We start from the raw sequence: 19,776 nt of genomic DNA, 5'->3' as shown, positions 1-19,776 counted from the left end.
CAGGATAATTTTGCTGTAATTTAAGATAGCTGACTTTGGCAGTTGCTTTTCAGTGTCAGTCTGTTACTATAAGCAGCTTTTGAAGGAGATGTGCCAAACTTAATGAGTCGTCAGGCAATCTCTCCTATTACCTGAATTTTTCCGTTAATTTGATCCATATCTCGACAAAATACTGGCTAAACTTTCTTAATGAATACAAGAAAATATAGTTGATTTCCAACAACCACTTTGCCTTCCCATTTGCCATGTAATGTCAGATTAACCATTCATTTCATCAAATTATTTTCAACATAGTTTATTCTAGCACATGGATTATATCCTCATACAACAGTTCCTGTTGTGTTGTGATAGCTTTCCTTTTGTTTTATTTCACAGGCCTTCTACTTGCTAAATTTTTCAAGGTAAACTAGAAATCAGGTCTAAGAATAGGAAATGTCCATTCCTTTCATAATGTGTATCGAGTGAACAAGCCCTTCTCATAATTATGTAACTTCCTGTTGTGATCTGTGTATTTACTGTCATAAATCTGTGTAACATATGTATGCCCTGGGCCACAGCACCACATGAACTTGTGTTTCTCCCATTATCGGTACAGCTTATTTCAATATTTATATGATCAGGAATTCTGTATTTACTTCCCTTGAGTTTTCAGGCAAGTTTCACGGTTATTTTGAGCTTAAGGACAGTTTGCTGTTCATGCTGAGTAGCAGCTGAGAAGATGTGCACTGACTGCAGCAAGACCTTTTCCGGACAGGCATTTTAAATGGTACTAGTGAATAAACACAAAGTGATGTTAGGAATAATGGCAGAAAATAGTGTTATTGTTTGTAATGTTTTAGTAGAAAAGCTCTATTTTAAACACTTCTGGTTGACCACTTATTTGGATTGTGATGACGATATTAATTTATTGGGGGTAAGAAGCAAGCAGTTAAAAATATTGTTAATGTAATTAATTAACAACTGGCCACACAAATGCAATTTCCTTATTTTGTTACAATTAGAAGAGAAAAAGGATCACACATTGGTTGCCAACAAAATTCACCTGAGGTCCTAACCATACAACATTTAATTAAGTATATATTTCTTAATGCTGGAGATGACTGCATGTCATTGGAGAACTTTCCAAATAGCATCAGTGATGTCAAGGACCACACAAGTTCATTCATTAAAATTGCTAATTGGATAACCAGTGATAGTTTAACGTTAGCATCTTTGCTTGTACTAGAGGTATTAAGGAGGATCAGCTATTAATAAACTGCAGAATGGCTGTTCAGGGAAATATTATTGATTGAGTTTTCTTTAAGAAACCGTATTATATTTTGTTATTGATAATAATTGAATAACTTTATTAACTGAAAGTTGAACAGAAGGTTTATCTTATTAGTCTTTCTGAAAATATATTTTAATCTTTTAGCTTGTTAGCAGGAGAAATTGGACTGAAGGAAGTGGAACAAATCAAGTTGTGACAGTTCATTCATGAAGCCAGGTTTATGTTGTTAACATGGAATATTTATTTTCAGCAATGTAACTTGACCTTGGTCTCAACCATTCTAAGGTGATGTTGCCACTCGGAATGCCATTTTCTTATTGTTCTTCCTCTGTGCTTCCTTTATCTATCTGATCTACCTAAATGCATTGAGTGTAAATTTTATAGAAATTGGGCACAGTTTGCCCAAAACTTCCACTCCTGAGCATTCAGAGTCATTCTTTGCACAAAAAAAAGTTTACTCCATACCTTAAGCAACCCAGCAAATGTGGTGTGACTTTGTTGCTAAAAAAATTGAATTATCAAATATTTCAAATTAAGTGGTTTTGAATTTCAATGCATGTTAGATTGTTTTGCACTGGTTAATATACCATTCCTTTAAGGATTATACAACTGTTTTTCTGGCTATCGGTGAGCATTCCCTAATATAATCATTTATAAGTGGTGAAGGCTGTGATCCTGGATTTTAATCGCTTGCAGCAGCAGGAAGCAACAGATAATTTACCAGACTGTTACAGTGCATCGGGCATGCCTTATTGAACCTGCTGCCTCTGAGAAAGCCATGTTAAATCAACCCAATATTTCCATTCGGGGTATAACTTTTCCACACAATTTATCATCCTAACCCTGGTATGCATTTAATGAGACACACAATGTATGTTATATAACAAAAATATATTCATTTAACACAAAAAGCTGGCAGTAATCATGTCTGGAACTCTATCAGCACAGTTAATAATGAAGTGTCAAACTGACCCAGTTTGAACTTACAAATGTGACAATTGGACTACTCATCTCATAAAATGGTACACTCAAGTTCCAACACAAGTAAATATTGGGGACTATTAGATTTAAAAAGATGGACATTTTAGAGAGTGTTCGGTTTTTTTTTGGTGGCACTTAAATTTACTTTAAAATCCTCCAAGACAATCAGACAGTGACTTAAAATGGGAGACTCCAGGTATGAGTGCCAAAATACCACCAGAGGTTAGAAAGCAACCAAAGTCATCATTGTGCTTTGCTGCATGTGGTCATGTCTTTTTCATATGGGGGCTAAATTGGACTGTTGACTGGGGTACACAGGTGTGATGCTGTCTAGTAGTGGAAAAGGGCACATGGGGGTGGGGTGTGACAGGAGAACATTCTATCAGTTGGGATGTGGTTTAAGTTTTCTTTATGAATTATTTAATGTTTCTATGTTCTGATAGATTTAACTTGTAAGGACATTTAGTGGTTAAGTTGAGAAATGGTCATTGTAGCTGTATGCTGCAGGCAGTAACTTTGCTAGAATGTGACACATTTGGTGATGAAAAATAATGATCAAAAATTTTGCTACAGTAATGGTTCTAAGATTATTTTGAATGAAGGAAGATATAATCAGTCAACACTGGTACTGCAATACAATTGGTCAGTTTGATTCTATAGTTGGGTCAGAAAAATTCTTGTCTAATTGTGCAGGCATTCACGTGTACAAACTCAAATGCTTTTAGCAGGTCTCCCATAGTTTATCCTTTGCTTAAGAGTTAAAGTAAGATTTACAAAGTGATAGATAGAGTTAGATAAGGGTGTTTGGATAAATCATTGCTGCCTTTTAGTGTTTTGTAGGTGGGTTTCCTTTTATAGTGTATAAGTTTCTTTCTGTTCTGCTTCTTTCTTCTACACTGTTTACTGCCACACTTGTTCACAGATTTTTGCCAATTGACAAGGCATTCTGAATAGCTTTACTAACTACTCATTTTAACCTAATGTTTGAAATTTTGACCCATGTTCATAATATTCTATGATAAAATGTTAAATAATCTTTATTTCCTCTTTCATCTATTAATTTCTCAGTATTCAGGTTTAATTCTTATGACTTTGCAGCTTAATTCTGACCTTCAGCCATTTGTTGAGGAAACTTTCTGTGATGCCATGCCTTTTAGCCTGAACTCTGCTCCCGTAATATTACATCAGGAGACTTCAGGTCGGGACACATGGATTAATCAACTTAAGCAGGTATGTTTTGCAGGATACTTACAGGTTATATTATTGACTTGTAAAAGTAAAGGTTCCAAAGCCAAAATCGTTTTGAACAATGAGCAATCTTTGCGGTAGCCAAGACCCATATCAGAGAGAGGTTTGAAGTCCCATTGAGATGTGATATCCTGATTAGGAATACAACAGAAAATGCTGTAAATGCTGAGTCAGTTAGGCAGCATCTGAGAGAGAAAGAAAGTTAACTACTCAGTTAAGTAAGCTTGCGTCAGAACTCGTGAAATACAAGATGAAGAGTGATTATCTGACGTTACAATAATGAAACTTCTGTAATTTTTTAATATAGATATCAGTTCTTTTCAAACACATTTACCTCATCCTTCTGAATTTTCTTCTTTGCATTAGCTGTTGATACAAAATATGTAAGATAACATTAACAGCAGATGCCTTGCTATTCTTTACAAGATAAATTGGACAGTAAAAGGTGATGGATTCCAGCCTTGAACCATTAGGGTTGCCTTCACACTTGCACAGTATAAAGTAAGCCATTGTATAGCAGTTAAAAACCTGCCTGACTTTTATTCATTGTATCCCTACGTTTAGGCAATCACTGAATAGTAATGTGAAGAAAGGGAAATATTTTATTCTCTGCAGATCCAGATGTGAGCAGAATAGTTTAGTTGGGTGGATAGCCAGAAAAAAACAGATATAAAATAATTATCAAAAGAACCAGGTGAAGTGAAATATATTTAGGCAGCGAGTCATGACCTGGGCTGCTCTGCTTTTAGATAAAAGAAAATTATGCTTATCTAACCATCCCATCCAAATGATGGCATTGCCAAGAGTGCAGCATTCTCTCAGTAATGCACTGAAACATCAGCCTAGATTCATGTGCTCAAGTCTCTGGTTTGTACCAGTGCAAAGAGCATGCAATTATTCTGTGCTTGGGTTTACAATGATGTCGGAACTGCTCAATCATTCATTCTTTGCATTTATATTCCTTGTGAAACATCTGTTTACCCATATGTTTATAGTTTGACAATATTTGGTAATCTTCAACCAATCTTGAAAACTGGAAAATCCTCTTGCGAATTCAGTCTGCGATTATGACAGCTAGTTGTAGGATTGATTTTGAGTGCATGGAGTGAGGAACAAATCCCTCGGAACTGGGAAATTGCAAATTACTCAATGGCTAACCAACCTTTGCTGCAGGATAAGCCAACCTGCTGACATAGAGCCAGTTGACACAAAAGGTACACAAAATTGTGGAAAGTACTCACCAAGTCAACCAGCATCACTTGAGAGAGAAAGAATAGGCATTTCATTGACTTGAAACATTAACTTTGTTTTCCTTCTCTAAAGACCTGTTGAATATTTCCAATTCTTTCTGAAATGCTAGGAGAATCTAAACCAAAAGCAGGAATTCAATCTGCTTAAATTATTAGCTAGGCCACAGATTGAATGTTTGCCCAGTTTTGGCTGAGTTGCTTTCGAAAATGGTCCATGAGAGTTGGTGGCCATGCTGAGAGACTTCAGCAACAAGGACATTTTACAGAAACTTGGCTCTATTTTTAAAACAGATGAAGTTAAGAGCAACAATGATAGAAATGTTTAACATTGTCAAAGATCTAATATGGTAGTTAAGAACAAATATTTACAGTACATTCATCCTTAAATTGGTAATTGGGGGGCATACTTAAGTTCATCATGCCTAAGGTCAGGATGGCATGGACCATCTGGCCAGAAATAATGGAATAAATATTATTTAAAAATCAAAATTAGGAAGGCACAAGAAATGGAAGAGCAGTGGGGATAGGTGCATGCCTAATTCAGAGATCTGGCACAGGTACACAAGGCCAAATGGCATCCATCTACATTCCATGTTATAGAAAGGACCTAATTATATGTATAAAAAAATAATTTGACATTGTGTGATTAGTGGAGGTGTAGGCAACTTTATTGTTTAGATTTTCAGAGTCATAGACTTACACAGCATGGAAATGGGACCCTAGGCCTATATTGTCCATGCCGACCAAATTGACTACCTGAGCTGATCCAATTTGCCTATCTTTAGCCAGTATCCCTCTAAACCTTTCCCGTCCATATATCTGTCTAAATGTCATTTAAGCATTGTAATTGTACCTACCTGTAGAGCTTCCACTGGCAGCTCGTTCCATATACACATCACCCACTGTGCAGAAAAAGTTGTCCATCAGGTCACTTTTAAATCCTTCTCTTCTCACCTTAACCCTATGCCCTCTAGTTTTAGACTCTACCACTCTGGGGAAAGAGACTGTGACAATTCACCTTATCTTTGCTCCACATGATTTTATATACCTCTATACCCCTCAGCCTCATACGTCCCAGTGAAAAAAGTCCCAGCCAGTATACCCCCTTGTTACAACTCAGGCCCCCAGTCACAGCATATCCTCGTGAATCTTTTCTGCACCCTTTCTGCTTTAATAACATTCTTCCTATAGTAGAGTGACCAGAAATGCACACAATACTCCAAGAGTTGTTCCACCAATGACTTGTACATTTTGTAACATGATGTATTCAATGCGCTGACCAATGAAAGTGAACGTGTCAAATGCCTGTACCCCTAAGTCTCTGTGCAACAATGCTCTCCAGGACCCTACCATTTACTGTGCAAATCCTGCCCTAGTTTAACTTACCAAAATGTAATACTTTGCACTTATCTGAGTTAAATTCCATCTGCCATTCTTTGGCCTGCTTCCCCGGTTTATCTAGATCCTGTTGTAATCTTAGCCCCCTTCACTGTCCACTATGCCACCAATTTTGGTGTCATCTGCAAACTTACAAGTCATGCTTGCTATATTCTCATCAAATTCATTAATATAAATGACAAATAACAGGGGACGCAGCACTGATCCCTGCGGCACACCACTGGTCACAGGCCTCTAATCTGAAAAACAACCCTTCCACTACCATCCTTTGGCTCCTTCCACCAACTCAATTTTGTATCTAATTGGCCAGCTCACCCTGGATCCCATGTGATCTAATCTTCCAAACTAGCCTACCGTACAGGATCTTGTCAAAAGCCTTGCCGGAGTCCATGTAGACAACATCCACCACCCTGCCCTCGTCAATCCTCTTTGTCACCTCTTCAAAAAAAATCAATTTCCCACGCACAAAGCAGTGCTGACTATCCCTAATCAGTCCTTGCCTTTCCAAATGCAAGTAGATCCTGTCTCTCAGAATCCCATCCAGTAACTTTCCCATCATTGATGTTAGGCTCACTGATCTGTAGTTCCCTGGCTTGTCCTTGCAGCCCTTTTTAAATAAAGCCACAATATTTGCCACCATCCAGTCTTCCAGTACCTCACCCATGGCTAAAAATGATGCAAATATTTCTGCCAGGGCCCTGCAATGTCTTCCCTCATTTCCCCACAATGTCCTTGGATACACCTAGTAGAACATAGAACATTACAGCACAGTACAGGCCCTTCAGCCCACAATGTTGTGCCAACATTTTATCCTGCTCTAAGATCTATCTGACCCTTCCCTCCCACATAGCCCCCTATTTTTCTATCATTCATGTATCTATCTAAGAGTCTTTTAAATGTCTCTTTTAAGAGACATGGCAGGCACGGTAGTGTAGTGGTTAGCATACCGCTATTACAGTGCCAGCGAGCCGGGTTTAATTCCGGCCACTGTCTGTAAGGAGTTTGTACGTTCTCCCCGTGTCTGCGTGGGTTTCCTCTGGCTTCCTCCGGTTTTCTCCCACATTCCAAAGATGTGCGGGTTAGGAAGTTGTGGACATGCTACGTTGGCGCCGGAAGTGTGGTGACACTTGCAGGCTGCACCCAGAATACTCTACACAAAAGATGTACTTCACTGTGTGTTTCGATATACATGTGACTAATAAAGATCTATCTAATGCCCCCACAACCTCTGCAGGCAGTATGTTCCACACACCCACCACTCTCTGTGTAAAAAATTCTTACCCCTGACATCCCCTTATACCTTCCTCCAATCACCTTAAAATTATGCCCCCTCGTGTTAGCCATTGTCACACTGGGGAAAAGGTCTCTGACTGTCCACTCGATCTGTGCCACTTATCATCTTGTACACGTCTATCAAGTCACCTCTCATCTTCCTCCTCCTCTCTCCAAAGAGAAAAACTCTAGCTCACTCGACCTATCCTCATAAGACATGCTCTCCAATCCAGGCAACATCGTGGTAAGTCTCTTCTGCACCCTCTCTAAAGCTTCCACATCCTTCCTACAATGAGGCGACCAGAACTGAACACAATACTCCAAATGTGGTCTGACCAGAGTTCTATAGAGCTGCAACATTACGTCGCGGCTCTTGAACTCAATACCCCGACTAATGAAGGCAAGCACTCCATACACCTTCTTAACAACCCTATCAACCTGTGTGGCAACCTTGAGGGATCTATGGACGTGGACCCCAAGATCCCTCTGTTCCTTCACACTGCTAAGTCAGGCCCTGTGGATTTATCCACCTTTATATGCTTTAAGGCTGCCAGCACCTCCTCTTTTGTAATGTTCCAAGACATCACTATTTATTTCCCTTAATTCCTTAGCTTTCATGACATGTTCCCTGTGTTATTGTTTCGAAAAATGCATTTGAACTGTCCTGAGCTGCTTAATCTCTGAGCCTTTATGCCCAATAAAGGCTCAGAGATTAAGCAATAAAATTGGTGTGCATGTTTGATGAGTGGGCTGCCTTTTAGCATATTTTTAAGAATGACCCTTTCAGATTCAATGATTTTAACGGCAGTGAAGTACGGATTTCAGCAACATCACTTGTAGATTTTCTTTATTTTAACAACACCATATTTAAAAACAATATTGGCAGTCTTTTTCATTTGGGAACAAAATAGCGTGTATATTTTATCTAAATGATCATGTCAAACTGTAAGGTAAAATTCATGCTTTTCATTTATCTGAAACATTCTTTAGTAGCAATATGTATATTGTCTGATGAGAATGGTGAATTGCATCATTTTAGTAACAATGGTGCACTACCTCATTTTTATAACAATCCATGGATATGAAACTGGCAATATTTTTGCCAAAAGTGCGAAATAGCTGTAATTAATACTCAGATACCAGTGTCTTTTAATCTTCTGTCCCAGTGGTACCCTAAACCTTCATTACTGTGGAGCAGCTTGAGAAGAAATTGTATCAAGGTGTGTTTCTTTTGTGGGCAGTCAACCCTAGGACTTCTTGCTTGATAAAAATCTAACAGTATTCTTGTAATACAGTGCATAAAATTATTAAGAAGCTGGAAATTTAAACCGTAGGTGACAAATAGTCACAAGGGTTGCAGATAAAACTTAAGTGTGGCCGAAATTTTTAATCACTCTTTCTCATGCATGAAGATTCTTTTGTTTTCAGCATTTTGCTATTGTGATCTTCTGTATCTCAAAGTCATTAAAAAATCAAGATTGATTGTCATTTTTATGTACTTTAATGTAAGAAATTTAAATTAGTGTAATTGCCCGCATGGTTTAAATCAGTGGTTTCTACAATTAAATTTGATGTATACTTTCCCCTGTATTCTTTGTCATCTTTGATGTATTCTGTCTTTACCACCTTCTTGTTCTTGTTGCATTTTTTTCTGTATCTACACCACCACCCAGTGTGGTCTGTTTCTTCCTTTCCTCACTCCCACCTCCCTCCAATTTTATTGAAGGTGTTGACTAGATTTTGGATATCATACCACGGACACAGAAACCAGCACCATATTAAAAAGTCTTTCCACACATGAACTCCTGGAAAATGAATGGTACCACAAAAAAGTATAGTATGTAAGAGATTCCAAAGCTTCCATTCTTCTATAGGTGACAACAGTGGAGATCAGGTCCACCAGATTCATTAAATGGACGTGATTACAGGCACCTTAACTTATAAATAAATTGAAGATCTATCAAGAACAATAATTGGTATTGATTTATCACATTCGTTCAACGATCCAAGACACTTCATGGGAGTGTTATCTCACAAAATTGATTGCTGAGATACATAACAAGGTTGTAGAACCAGTAAGAATGGAGAGAAGTGCTTATGGACAAAGTTGAACACATGAATGAAAATTTTACAAACAAATGTACTTGGAATTGGTCAGCAAGCACAAGCCTGATGAGTGAATGATATTCGGTGATTTAAGACACGTTCCAGAGTTGTGGATAAATACATTTGTGTCTGGTGATGGGTGTCTGGCAAGGAGAGGTTAAGTGTGGAAGAAAGTTTCAGCAGCATGTGAGCTGTGATATGGGGCCAGAACAAAACGATATTGCAGTAGTTGAGATAAGGAATCTTAGTTGTACACAGAATATATATCAACACTGTTTCAAAGACTACGGGATACAAATGGTCCTAATCAGCTTCAGGCAATTTCTTGGGATGTGAATGAAGTTCAGGGACCTGTATTTATGGCACTAACAAAAGAAAACAAAGGCTTCTGTCTTCTCCATATTTGTTTTATGGAAATTATTACCTATGTTAGACTAATAGTGTGAGAGATCTAAGAAAGTGAAGAGATCCAGAGGGAAAGTAGTCAGCTTGGAAGGAGCAAGATAGAACAGGATAGAATAGCTTATGTCAAAGAGATGCGAGATTATCCTGGATAACCTTTGAAAAATGATCGGTTTTAGAAATGGAAAGCAGGTCACACAATGTTCAGTGGGGTCAAACCAAATTTTAGAATGGATGGTTAAACCAATTTTCTGCTAAACAGGTTCAAACCCCTTTTCCTTAATTGCAGAAATGAGAAGTGTACCAAAAATAATGACTAAGGTGAGAGAAAAAGAGTAGTAAATTATAATAGGTCCAGGTCATCAAAGTTATTGGACAGAGATAATTTAGCAGATTAGTCTGATTCCAAGGCTTGGTAATTGTGCAATGATAAAACAAAATTGAAATTGTGTACTTTAGAAACAAATATTGAAAGAGGTTTGAAGGGAGGAAGAGAGTAAAGTTGGGAAATAAAAGCAGCAAGTGATCAGATATATCCTTTTCAGTGATGGGTACAATTGGAATAACAAGACAGTGTAAATGGCAAGATCAAAGGAGTGGTCATGAACAGGAGTAGGAGAGTTTATATGTGCAGAGAGATGAAGTTGAAAGAATGAAATTCAAAGAAAGAATCAAGAGAATTATTTGTATCATTCTGTGTTTCTTTTGTGTTCCTTTTATATTTTATATTTAATTTGATGCTCAAATATTTGATGACTATTGGTGCCGGAGAGTCAACATTCCCTTTAGAGCTTCAGCTATTAGCAACAAACGCATTTGGATCTGGTTTGGAATGTCTATATGAAGCATATTGTTTCCTATACTTCAATAATGTTTTTTAAATGTCTTTCTGAAGTTGATAGAGGACTCATGAGATGGGATTTCTTATGGACCTTTTGATTGCTCGTGTGAGAGCCTGCAGATTGAAAGAACTAAGTTGTTCTCTCAATTTCTGATCTGTTACTGTGGCCCTACAGCACAGAATAATGAAAACTTTTATACCAAGAGAAAAGAAATGAGAAATATAATGAAATATAATAAATGTGCTCTATGATGCACATCAGGTGAAAAATTAAAGTGAGAAGCTGAGAAGAAGGATTAGAAACAAAGTAAGATTGGCAACAAGAGAATATGAGAATGGAATTGCAATTAAAATAAAAGGCATATTTCTTCATAAAGGAACAAGGCACGGTATATAAAAGGAGTGTTATTTTACAGTAGAGTGCACTTAAACTATTTACATTTGAGACTTTAAGCTGACAGCTTGAATGTTTCATACCGTTTACAACATTGTCACTTTGCTACAAAGCAGCCACTCCACATTACTCTCCATTCAGAACAACAGTAAGCACACATGGATTCACAGGGAATAAAGTTGTACCACGCTGCTCCCCTCTTCATAATACAGTTGTGAGGCCCAAGTATATTACTATATAAACATTTTAATGAAAAACAACTTTAAATCTAGTCCAGTAACTGGTTTTCAGGTTTTGGTATTGAATCGCCTTCTGAAGATTTTAGTTCTGGATCTAAATACTCTTAGCCTATCTTGGATTTGATTCTTCACTTCTTGGAGTCCACACTGGATTCAACGTGAGTACAACTTCAAGATCAAGTGGTTCACTATCTGGACTTTGTTCATCAGTAATAAGAAATCATTGATCTGCACGAACTCTTCAGATTTTGTCACCAAGTTCCATCTAATATCCCACTATTTTGCAAACCTCAATTGTGGTTCCTATCTCCCACTTCTAAGAGTTCAACTTGCTAGTTGGGCTAAGAGTATGAATCGGTATTCTTTCTGATTAATTTCATGGTGACATTCTTTCCTCAACTACTTCTCTTCAAGCAAGAAGCCAAGTTTAGTTGAACAAGATTCAAGCAAGTCCTGCAGGAGTACGCAAGAGATTCTGCAGATGCTGGATTCTGCAGGAACACACAAAATGCTGAAGAAACCCAGCAAGTCAAGCAGCATCTATAGAGGGAAACAAACAAATGTTTTGGGTCAAGGCCCACTTATTTCACTCCATAAATGCTGCCTAACCTGCTGAGTTCCTCCAGCATTTTGTGCGTGTTGCTGCGGGAGTACACCCTTGTGTGCAAAGTTGTTCTGTACTTCAGCAAGAACTTGGACAAGCAATGTTTCATGTGAATTTTTAAAAACTCTGCAGCACTTACTTTTGAGGGTAACCTTAACTATTCCATATCTTTAAGTTGGCAAACAGAGGAGTTTGAAACTAAGGGTCATCATCAGAAATTAGCTCTTTGAGTAAACCATGACATGCACATAGACCTCAACGCCTCTATAGTATGCTCAATAGTGATATGTCTATTGCGCTTTAATCCAGTGGTGATTATGGATCATTGTTCTTTGTTATTTATCAATTTTTTGGGATTTTGGCATTGCTGCTAAGGCCAACATTTATTGCCCATCACTAATTGCCCTTGAATATGGTGGTGAGCTGTCCTCCTGGTGAAGGCATTGTGAGTTGTTGGGAGGCCTCAGTACCAGGAAATTGTCTTCCCTTTGTACTCTGAAGTCTTCGTGTACTCTGGAAAAAGTGACCAAGACTGCAAAGGTTTTTTTTCTTCAGTTACTTTGGCAAATACAGTGTTTGTTTACCAAAGACCAAGGTTATTGTCAAAACTGGGCTGTCAATGAGCTGCTTGCAATTACTGTCAAACTGACTATTCTTGTGTGTTCGGTATGAAGTTTGGCTCTGATCTTTTCTCTCAAAGTAATAGCTATTACCAATCCATAACCCAACTTCTTGCACTCTTGCTCACATGACAGCTCATTCTGATGATTATGAAATTGTTTCAGTTCCTTGTCTGTACAGTGAAATTTTGTACATCCATTCAATATCTGTTAATTGATTCTTTGCAGTATTGACTCTTTCTGGGCCTTGATTGCAGTTTTGTATGCAGTTACTGAAATGACCTCACTAATTGCATTTTAATATGTTGATCATATTTTTGTTTTAGCCTTAGAGTTCTCACATGGCTTCTATTAACAGAACATTCTGCTTAGAACTGTACTCATTAGTGTTGTGACACTGAGATGGGATTGCCTATCTTTGCCACCTTGATGCCAGCCCTTATATTACTGATTTGGCATCTAATATTCCTGGTTGTGGTTTATGATGTATTACCGCAAAATTCTCCAAATCCTCTGGTAAGATAAATGAACCAATGCCAGTGTTCACTCCCAGGCCAACATTCCCAGCATTCAGGTCCAAGTTGCACTCAGTTGACTCCTATTGGCAGGCCATATCGTTTGCATGCCAGAGACCAGAATCCACAGACACAACTGTTTGGAGCTTCATCTTGGCAAGAGATCACAGGTGGACGAAGGAAATGATTCAAGGATGTTCTCAAAGCCTCCTTGAAAATGTATTACATCCCCACTGACTCATGGGAATCTCTGGCCATAGCACTCAAACTGTAGAAGAAGCATTTGGGATGGCATTCAGAACCTTGAGTCTCTTTGGGAACATGCAGAAGCCAGCAAAAAAAATGACAGAAGAAGTGTATCAACTCCCAAACTATCCACCCACCTATCCCATCAAAGTCATCCTCCCCATCTGTGGCTGTCTACAGACTCCACCTTGAGCTCATAAGCCAACTTGGAATCCACAGAACTGGAATGGAAGGAAGTCATCTTCCATCCCGAAGGACTGCCTAAGAAGATGATTATTACTAGGGTAAAGGATCTGCTTAGTAAAGACTGATGGAATGTCTTGATTGCAAACACTGCTCCAAGAGCTTCCTTCTCGAGTTGTGCATAACACTGTTCATTCGTTGTTGAAGTGAACGCAATAGGTTTCTCTTGCTTATCACATGACTTATTTCTGCACTGACACCATAACTTGAAAAAATCACATGTTTGTAGTAAGATAATGAACAAAGAGCTTCACTTGCATTTTCTTGCATTTATTCTTATTGTTCCACATCCAACTCACATAGTTTTTCAACAATTGATGCAATTCTCTGAGCACTGTCGCAAGATCTGGAAGAAACTATCCATAATATTACACCATCCTTACGTTTTTAGTATTTAACACATTATCAAGGTGCTCTACTTTTTCCTTCGCTGGAAATACTTTACTGGTATAAACCTTCAAACCAAAGTACACTAATGCTTATTGCAAAAACTTTCATTGGCTTTGCTTCAACTTCACATCATGCTCACGTAATCTCCTGAGCACTTCCTCCAAGATCAGAAGATTTTCTTTTCCTGTGCTTGTGTCAATGAACAGATCATCTTGGTTACACAAGCAATGATCCACTCTTTGCAAAGGAAAGACTTAAATCCATAGGGTAACCTTGTGAATGAGTAGAGCCTTTCATGCATGTTGATGGTTGACCTTCTTCCACAAATGTGTGTAGGTATGGGAGACGTCCAATTTTGTGAATACCTTGAACCCTGAGTTGTCTCGGTCAGCCCTTTCTTGTTAAAGTTCACCAGCTTTCATGGTTTTCTTTAATAATGCGTGGTTATCACTGTTGGTTGTGTAACATTGCACTCTTCATTTCCTCTGATGTCTGTAAAACATTACCAGAGTGTGTTTTCAGTGCATTGGTGGGTTCCAACAACTGTAGTTGGCTGAACTTGCTGCAGTGAGTACCTTGATTTATTATCAAATAGTCTGTAGGATTATCAGATAGTCTCTAGGATTCATCAACACCTGTCTGTTGCTGGCATCGCTAATGGCATAAATATTGAACAAACCTAGTTTTCATTCTGGACTACAAAGTCCTCCTTTTTGTTGTCACTTTGAATTGGCACTGAAATTAGTGTTTTTTTGTCTTCACCTTAGATCTGCAGGCTGTTGAAGTATGACCTTTCAGTTGGCAACTGAAATACTTAACTGTTCTAAACTGACAAGACCAGGATGAGTGATTACCATTGCAGTAATAGCAGCTGACTGAAGCCAAGGCCTTGAACTTCACTACAGCTCCAAAGCAGTCATTTGTGGTGAATTTGTGCTGAAGTATGCATGTCCATCGACACAACAGTTTCACATGCAAGTCTGAATGTCAGGTTTTGTGTGCTCAACAGATTTGCCTGAATTTGCTTATCAACTGGTCTGCACACAAGCCTATTGCACAAGGTGTGATCTAAAAGGACACCAAAATTACAATGTAAAGGTAAATACTATAATGAAATAATTAGCTCACTAATTATTTCATCCTGCTTCTGGATCCTAATGCCAAACATTAGTCAAGACATTTGTTGCTGTGTTTGTTGTAAGAAGATTCATCAGTGTGTCTAATACTCCTGGCCTAGTGTTGCTTTTTTTCTTAATGGTTGCATGTTGCACCATTTTCACAATATCAAGAATATAAAAGAATATGTTCATTTTTCGGATATACAAGCTGAATGGTTCTTGAGCCAGCTCACAATGTGTCTGGGCATCCAATATGACCATTTGGGGCAATCACATTGTCCCACTTATATTTAACAGTGACATGGCTAAACTTGGTGTGTGTGATAGTCCGGTGATATTATTGCCACTGACTTTTGCCTCCAAGCCTTGCTGTGCTATGCACTCTTGTCAATACACGTGGAGGCTTTAGAAAGATGAGACTCCATATGAGGGATCACAGGGAAACAAAAAATCAAGTTTTGGTGTTACGAGCTCGTCTAAAACTTGTCAATCGATATCCTTCAGTGATTCTGAAGAAAAGCTGCCATCCTTGTTGCCAATTTACAATGTCTTTACAAAAGCTTTAATGCAAATTATTTTGTGATTGTATTTTGCAAAGCAGCACACTGTTGACACATTGAGATGTTAAGCTGGCAGATGACTGTCACAGACATTGGGCTGAATCATTCTCATCCTGGCTCATGCCTCACATTTGTTTCTTATGAGATGGCCCCTATTGCATTTAACTTTCATTCTGCTGGCCTCACTGCTGTGTTTGTTACATGAGGTGGAGCAGACATCAAGACCCTGCCCATTGTGAGTCCTAATGGTCCCTGAAGCCTTTTACTGCAAAAGTCCTTTTCCATTCTGATCACAGACTTTCAGAAACAGTTGAAAAAAGATTGAAATATATTAATGAAAGTTTAAAATAAATAAATGTAAACCTACATCTCAAATGTAAATTAATTATAAACAATATTAAAATAAATTAACAAATTACCTGTCTAGTTAAGCTCAGCTACCCCATTCAAATGAATGGGACTTTAAGCTCAGTACCTACAGAACTGCTACTGAACTTGGTGCTAAGTCCATCTTTGGAACAAGAGGTCAACTGTGTCACCATCTTACTTCCAGTGCATTCCATACTTATTCGTTGCTGTTCTCACTTGGAACTCTACTGACATGCACTCTGTGGTGAGCTGGTAGTTCACAATGGAGCAGTTGGCTTGTTGTCAGTGTGATCCAGTCCAGTGTTACTTGATGGCAAAGTAGATGCAACACATAACTCTGCTGTCCAGCCAGGATGAACACACACACTGATATGCAGGGAACAGCATTTTCATGCTGAAAAAATCACTGCAGTATGTGAATTTGAGCAGAGAATATCAGTTCACATGAAAGTAATTTTGGACATATAAAAGGTAAGTGACTAGCAAGAGGAAGGTTGGGCCCAGTTAAGGACCAGGAAATTGATCAATGCACAGAGTCAGAGGGTTTGGCTGGAATTCTTGAATGCCAGATCTTATTGGTAAATACCAGCAGATTTAAGTGGAAACATGTCTGGGACATCCATGCAAGTATCATCACACATGAAAGTCTTGGATTCTGAGCTTCAAATCTGTCATTTCACTCTGCTAATGGAGTTCATTCTTGTTGAGATGCGCTTCTTCACCATATTGAAAACTTGCCTTCCCGTGGATCCTAATCCCATCAATTTCAATAGGGATTATAAAGCTATCTTTGTGATGCAAAGTACGTCCCTTTTTAAAATTATTTTGTTTTAATATTTTAAATTTTTGTTTTCTACTTCAGTAATTAAAAATGTTAAATCATTTATATCAGCTTAGTAGCTGGTACATATTTCTGAATATTAAAATCTATTTAATCACCCTCACAGCTTTTACAGCTGGAATAATTGGAGTTGGAGCTTTTCCATCTATTAAATCTTTCAGAGCATTTCAAGTTCAGAGATTCTACACATAGAGTGTGTGATGCTAAGGATTAGCAAGTTAGGCCCTCCATGTCGGAGCCTGGTAAGTATAGGCGCAGGGAAATCACAGGGAGTAATTCAGGGCAGCAGGCCCAGGCAAGTAATACTTGACTCGAAAAGTACTTTGTATGGGTCTTTACCAAGCAAGAGGATGTGTCCAAAACATCAATAAAAAGGGGGGTAGTGGAGATAAGAGATGGAATGAAAATAGGTATTGGTATTGGTTTATTATTGTCACTTGTACTGAGGTACAGTGAAAAACTTGTCTTACAAACCGATCATACAGGTCAATTCAGTACACAGTGCAGTTACATTGAGTTAGTACAGAGTGCATTGATGTAATACAGGTAAAAACAATAACAGTACAGAGTAAAGTGTCACAGCTACAGAGAAAGTGCAATGCAATAAGGTGCAAGGTCACAACAAGGTAGATCGTGAGGTCATAGTCCACCTCATTGTATAAGGGAACCGTTCAACAGTCTTATCACAGTGGGGAAGAAGCTGTCCTTAAGTCTTGTGATACTCGTCCTCGGGCTCCTGTATCTTCTACCCAATGGAAGAGGAGAGAAGAGAGAATGACCTGGGTGGGTGGAGTCTTTGATTATGCTGGCTGCTTCACCAAGACAGCGAGAGGTATAGACAGAGTGAAAAGTAAGTGTTGGGTGGTATATATCCTGGGTTGTTGATAGAATTGCAAATGGAGATGGCTGGAGGGGTTGCCATAATCTTCCCAAAGATACAAAAAAGATACCAGAGGACTGGAAAATGGCTTATATGACATATTTATTCAAAAAAGAGTGTAAGAGCTATCACAGACTAGACAACTTAACCTTGGTGGTAAGGAAGCAATAATTAAGGAAAGCATAAAAGGCACTTGGACAAGTTTGAGATAATAGAGGACAGAGTATCAATTTGTTAAAGGTAATTTGTGCTCTGCTAACCTAATTGAATTTATTGAAGAGGTATAATGATTCTATAATTCATTGTTTCTGGGGTAAGTAGATCTGGGGTCTCAATTGTGAGATTTCTCATTATATGTTTGAGAGGACTTGGTTCCAGCACATAGGGAATGTAAAAGATATGTTGTGTCACCAGGGTTGCATGTTGTATGAATACTTCCATACAATAAAATCCAGCTCAAATTTGTAAAGGAACAACATGGCATTTTAGGATAATTAGTTTGATGATATGTACCTAGAGCACCACTTTAATTACATGCCCAGGATTGCATCTTAATTCTGTGTATACTTATTAAGCCAATGTGTTATAGCAGTTTGTTCAGTGCTGTGTTTTCACTGCATGTTAATAAGCAGTAAGGTAAATGGCAGATACTTTGTTTCAATGAATCCAAGCTGTTGTACCATTTCCACAATCCTTTCAGGTGTTTCAAATCATTTTGTATTTTTGGTATTTCTATCAGAAGCATGTTTTATTCCAGAGAATAAATATTAAAAAAAGAAAACAACAAAATTAAATTTTACATCATCCACTCAAGTGTTGCTTGTTCCACATCACAGAATATAGAACTCTTATTCACCTTCCATGCTTCAACCTATAATCAAGGCAGATGCTTCAGTTTAATGCTGAGGTAACACTGCACAGATAAAGGTTATGTACTTCAATGGTAGGTTCATTCCTCTGTTAAGGTGGATGGCACCCATTGAATAGGAGTGAAGCAATTTTCTCAATGTGCTGGATGATATTTATCCTTTAACCAACACCATCATAAATCAAAGAACAGTACAGCACAGGAACAGGGCCTTCAGCCCACAATGTTATGCCAAACTAATTAAACTGGTAATTAAATGCCTAACTAATCCTTTCTGCCTACACAATGTCCATAACCCTCCATTCTCTGCACATTCCTGTGCCTACCTAAGAACCTCTTGAAAGCCTCTATCGTGTTTGCTCCACCACCACCCCTGGCTGTGCATTCCAGGTACCCACCACTCTCTGCGTAAAACAAAAACTTGCCCTGCATATGTCCTCTGAACTTGCCCCCTCTCACCTTAAATATATGCGCTCTAGTCTTAGACATTTCGACCCTGGGAAAAAGATACCAGTTGTCTACTCTATCTATACCTCTCATAATCTTATAAACTTCTATCAAGTCCCCCCTCAGCGTCCACCATTCCAGAGAAAACAACTCAAGTTTGTCCAACCTCTCCTCATAACACATGCCCTCTAATCCAGGAGCATCCTGGTAAACCTCTTCTGCACCCTCTCCACATCCTTCCTACAAGGGGGCGACCAGAATTGAATGCAATACTCCAGATGCGGCCTACCTAGAGTTTTATAAAGCTGCAACATGGCTTCCTAACCCTTGAACTCAATACCTCGACTGACAAAGGCAAGCATGCCATATGCCACCTTTACCACCCTGTGCAGCCACTTTCAGGGAGCTATGGACTTGGACCCCAAGATCCCTCTATATATCAACACTGTTAAGGGCCCTGCCTTTACAGTCCCTTTACACTAGATCTTCCAAAGTGCAACACCTCACACTTGGCTGATTTAAACTCCAAGTTCTTAACAAAATGTAACACTGCATTTCTCAGCATTTATTTTCATCAGCATATCTGCTCCTCAATGTCACGGTGGCTACTGGGAGGTCTGTAGTATAATCCCATCAGAATGAATACACCTTTCTTATTTTTGAGTTTTACCCAT

The 19,776-nt window shown here is 38.5% G+C and overlaps 1 protein-coding gene across 3 annotated transcripts in view; it reads left to right on the top strand.

Annotated features, from left to right (window-relative positions):
* Positions 1 to 19,776, top strand: part of pdss2 (prenyl (decaprenyl) diphosphate synthase, subunit 2) — a 171,959-nt gene that overhangs the window by 129,658 nt on the left and 22,525 nt on the right. For all 3 annotated transcript variants that reach the window (XR_007957048.1, XM_052025220.1, XM_052025221.1), the window contains exon 7: positions 3,350 to 3,481. Coding sequence is in view for 2 of the 3 variants with exons in the window: in XM_052025220.1 (XP_051881180.1) it covers positions 3,350 to 3,481 (132 nt within the window). In the remaining variant the exon portion in view is untranslated. The remainder of the gene's footprint in view (positions 1 to 3,349; positions 3,482 to 19,776) is intronic.

Source organism: Pristis pectinata, chromosome 10 (genome assembly GCF_009764475.1).
Source record: "Pristis pectinata isolate sPriPec2 chromosome 10, sPriPec2.1.pri, whole genome shotgun sequence".
NCBI classification, from domain to species: Eukaryota; Metazoa; Chordata; class Chondrichthyes; order Rhinopristiformes; family Pristidae; genus Pristis; species Pristis pectinata.
The sequence above is the reverse complement of the archived record's forward strand: the minus strand, read 5'-3'. Positions and strand labels throughout refer to the sequence as shown.